Source organism: Terrapene carolina, unplaced genomic scaffold, assembly GCF_002925995.2.
Source record: "Terrapene carolina triunguis isolate 2854851 unplaced genomic scaffold, T_m_triunguis-2.0 Scaffold21629, whole genome shotgun sequence".
Lineage (NCBI taxonomy): Eukaryota > Metazoa > Chordata > Testudines > Emydidae > Terrapene > Terrapene triunguis.
Window position 1 is genome coordinate 1 of NW_020685980.1, and position 3,341 is coordinate 3,341.

General features: G+C 61.7%; 1 protein-coding gene across 1 annotated transcript; it reads right to left on the minus strand.

Annotated features, from left to right (window-relative positions):
- Nucleotides 1-815: 815 nt before the first annotated feature.
- On the minus strand, nt 816-3,240 carry LOC113408670 (MAP/microtubule affinity-regulating kinase 4-like; the record flags this gene model as incomplete). The annotated part of the gene is made up of 3 exons (XM_026662035.1): nt 3,120-3,240; nt 1,357-1,456; nt 816-925 (listed from the first exon to the last, which is right to left on the minus strand). Coding segments are annotated over exons 1-3 (282 nt in total), but the record flags the coding sequence as incomplete, so codon positions are not given.
- Nucleotides 3,241-3,341: the final 101 nt, after the last annotated feature.

Sequence of the window (3,341 nt, forward strand, 5' to 3'; positions counted from 1 at the left end):
GTGTCAATGGAAAAGTTATGGTTTGCTGGATATGATTATCCTATTTGTATGCATCATGTTTGTATTTGGAGTTATAAATATTGACTATGCACCTGTCTGTCAAATGTGTTTGCTCCTGGATAACACCCACAAAGCTTTACGTCCAGTCTCGCCAGCACGTTGGGATTGGCCTGTCCGAGTGGAATGGCCCATCAACAAAGACAACGGGCCATGGGAAAAGCTTATCCTCACCTGTGGACGCTTCAGTCAGCGAATGAGTAATGGCTGCCATGACTCATCGAAGCATGCAAGGGCATGTGACTAGATAAGGTGACACTGGACTCCATTTTAGTGCCTGTAGTTTTCCACAAACTGGGTTGGGAGCTTGGCTTGAAACAAAGAAGTTCCTTCCACATGGAATAAACTGTAAAAGGGGGAAGTGACTTCAACACGCGGTGCCTCACTCCCTCTACAACACAACACCTGGAAACACCTTAGGAACAAAGACTGAACAGGGGAAGGGGGGTCCCAGGCAGGAAAGAAGGAAGCCTGCCTGTGTAGGGAAGCTGGGCGGACAGATTGTACTATATAACTATCTAATCCTAGCCAGTTTAGAGAACTTGGATTGCGGTTTTGTTTGATTTCTTATGGTAACGTACTCTGATCTGTATGCCGTTACTTATAATCACTTAAAAGGGAGCCCAGGCTGGTGAGACAGAGGGTTCAGCGATACCCCAGTTCCAAGTTGCATCCTGGGGGGGAAACGCGTCACAGGTTCCCCACGGATCCTCCCCACCCCCAGATCAGACCCCAGGCTCCCCCGGGCCCGCACTCACTTCGTTCTTCCTGCCCAGCAGGAGGTAGGTGGCCGTGACCTCGTTGTATTTTTGGCTGTTCAGGGCTTCCTTGATCTCCTCGCGGGTGTATCCCATTCCCACCATCACCTCTGGGAGAGAAGGGCTGGATTCACTTCTGGCACAAACACGCCCCCCCCCGGGGCAGGTGCCATGCGGTGCCCAGCCCCCGCCGGATGGCACAAGCCCAGTGTCCCCTGGGCTAGATGCTGGGCCCATGGGCAGCGCCCATTTGCCCAGGTACTACTGAGCCCTGTGGGGGCCGGGATGAAGGGGCCACGTCCAGCTGCCCTGGGGGGAGTCGGACAAGGGTCCAGGCCGTGGCCTCGCTCTGTCCCACAGCCAGTCAGCTCGGGCCACTTCAGTGAGCCCTCCCCAAGCTGGCGCCAAGCAGAGCCCCTCCCTGAACCCCAAAGGGACTGCGGGCAAATGATCCCGATGGGCGTTTCCCCCCCCCCCCCCCTTGGCCATCGGGGTCCAAGCAGTGGTGCCCACTCAGCACAGCAGGGCCCTGGGCCCTCACCGATGCGCTTGGTGTCCCCAAAATCCTCCTCAGGCTCCTTGTAGGGCTTCAGCTCATCGCCCTCGTAGCCGATGTTGATCCATTTGTCCTTCATGATTTGCTGGGAGAGACGGGACGGATTAGAGGGGTTCGGGCCTCCCTGATCTCGAGACCAAGCACCCCTCCCCCTCCCATGGGGACAGGGGACGTGTCTGCCTCCCGCCACGCACCCAACACCCCCCCCCCACACACACAATCCGGACAAGGGCCGTGTCTCCCCCCTGCCACGCACCCATCCCCCACACACACCGGGACAGGACCACGTCTGCCTCCCGCCACGCACCCATCACACACACACACACACACACACACACACACACCCCCGCACCGGGACAGGGGCCATGTCTCCCCACCACGCACTCCTCCCCCTCCACAACTGGGACAAGGGACACATCTGTCCCTTGCCACTTACCCATCACCCCCCCACACACCGGGACAGGGGCTGTGCATTCCCCCCGCCATGCACCCATCACCCCCGCATGGGAAGGGGCCAAGTCTCCCTGCCCCGCACCCATCACTCTGCCCCTGCCCCAGGACAGGGCCTGTCTTTCCCTGCCAGGCACCCATCATACCCCCACCCCCACTGGGACAGGGGCCGAGTCTCCCCGCCCAGCACCCCTCAGGACACAGCCTGCATCTCCCCGCTGGGGAACAGGCTGTGTCTTTCCACCAGGTGCCCCCACTGGGCAGGCCCCCCACCCCCGACAGAGCTGCAGACCAGGAATAGAGACAAAGGGCTCAGCGCACTCCTTCCAGTGCACCTGGGCCCCATCCCCACTGCTGTGGGGCAGGGAGCCCGGTAGCCCAAATTCTGGCCCCCAAGGAGCCCCCATGGGCCTGCGGGAGCTGCACCTCCCCTCCCTGCAGGCTCCGCAGACCCCACCCGCCCAGGGGGCTGAGCTCTGTGGGGGCTACATGGAGCCTGCCTGGGTCCCAGACACCCTGTAATTATCCCCTGAGTCAATTACACTAATTACAGTCATTGGGGAGACAGCGCCAGGCAGGGCCCCGCGCAGGCAGCATCAGCTTAATGAGAGCTCGCCCCCGTGGGGATTGCTGCCACTCGGGGGGCACAGAGCAGAGGGCAAGGATGGAGTCCCAGCTCCACGGACAGAGTTGGGGGGCGGGTAAATGGGGCCACGGAGCACAGGAGCGGCAGGGTGAGGAAGTGGGAATGTTGGTAATACTTTTATGAGGCCCCTGTGTGCCTCGGTTTCCCTCTGGGCTTTGCACTGCTCTGCACAGGGTGTAAAGGGTTAAACAGTTACTCCGGGGCCAGAGGCGGGGCTGGGAGGTGGGTCACCGCACTGTCTGGGGGCTGCCAACCGGTTGTTCAGGACTGGCCGTAACCGACCCAGATGGATGGAGGGCCCAGAAAGCCAGTGGCCGGGACGTTCATGCTAGCCCCAGCTCGGCTGCCTTGCTCTGCTGAGGCTGCCGGAGTTGCTGTGAAGCATCGCGCCAGGAAAGGGACGGTGCAGGCTTTGCAGGATGCCGGTGGGGCTGGACTTGCTTCAGGGAGCCGGGGTCGCGGGAGCCCAAGGCCCAGTCTCGCAGTCCTGGAGGCCATGGGCCTGGCCCTGCAAAACTGGGGATCCTTGGGGCCCGGCCCACCCAAGGGACTGAGCACAGACCAGCCCCTGTGGGTCCATGACAGGGGAATGCCATGAGGTCCCAGTTCTCCCCGGGGCACCCTGCCACCCGCCCCTCCCCGGGGCTCTCACCTCCAGGGTACAGCGCTTGGCAGGGTTGAGCACCAGGAAGCGGCGCAGGATGGTCTCGCAGTCTGTGGACATGTAGAAGGGGACGCGGTACTTGCCTCGCAGCACGCGCTCCCGCAGCTCCTGGGGGGACGAGGGAGGGGCAAGTCAGGCAGGGTTCCCCCAGCCAGCCTCCCTGCCTGCCCGGGACCTGCCGAGCCATCCCCAGGGACTTGGCTAGGAGCT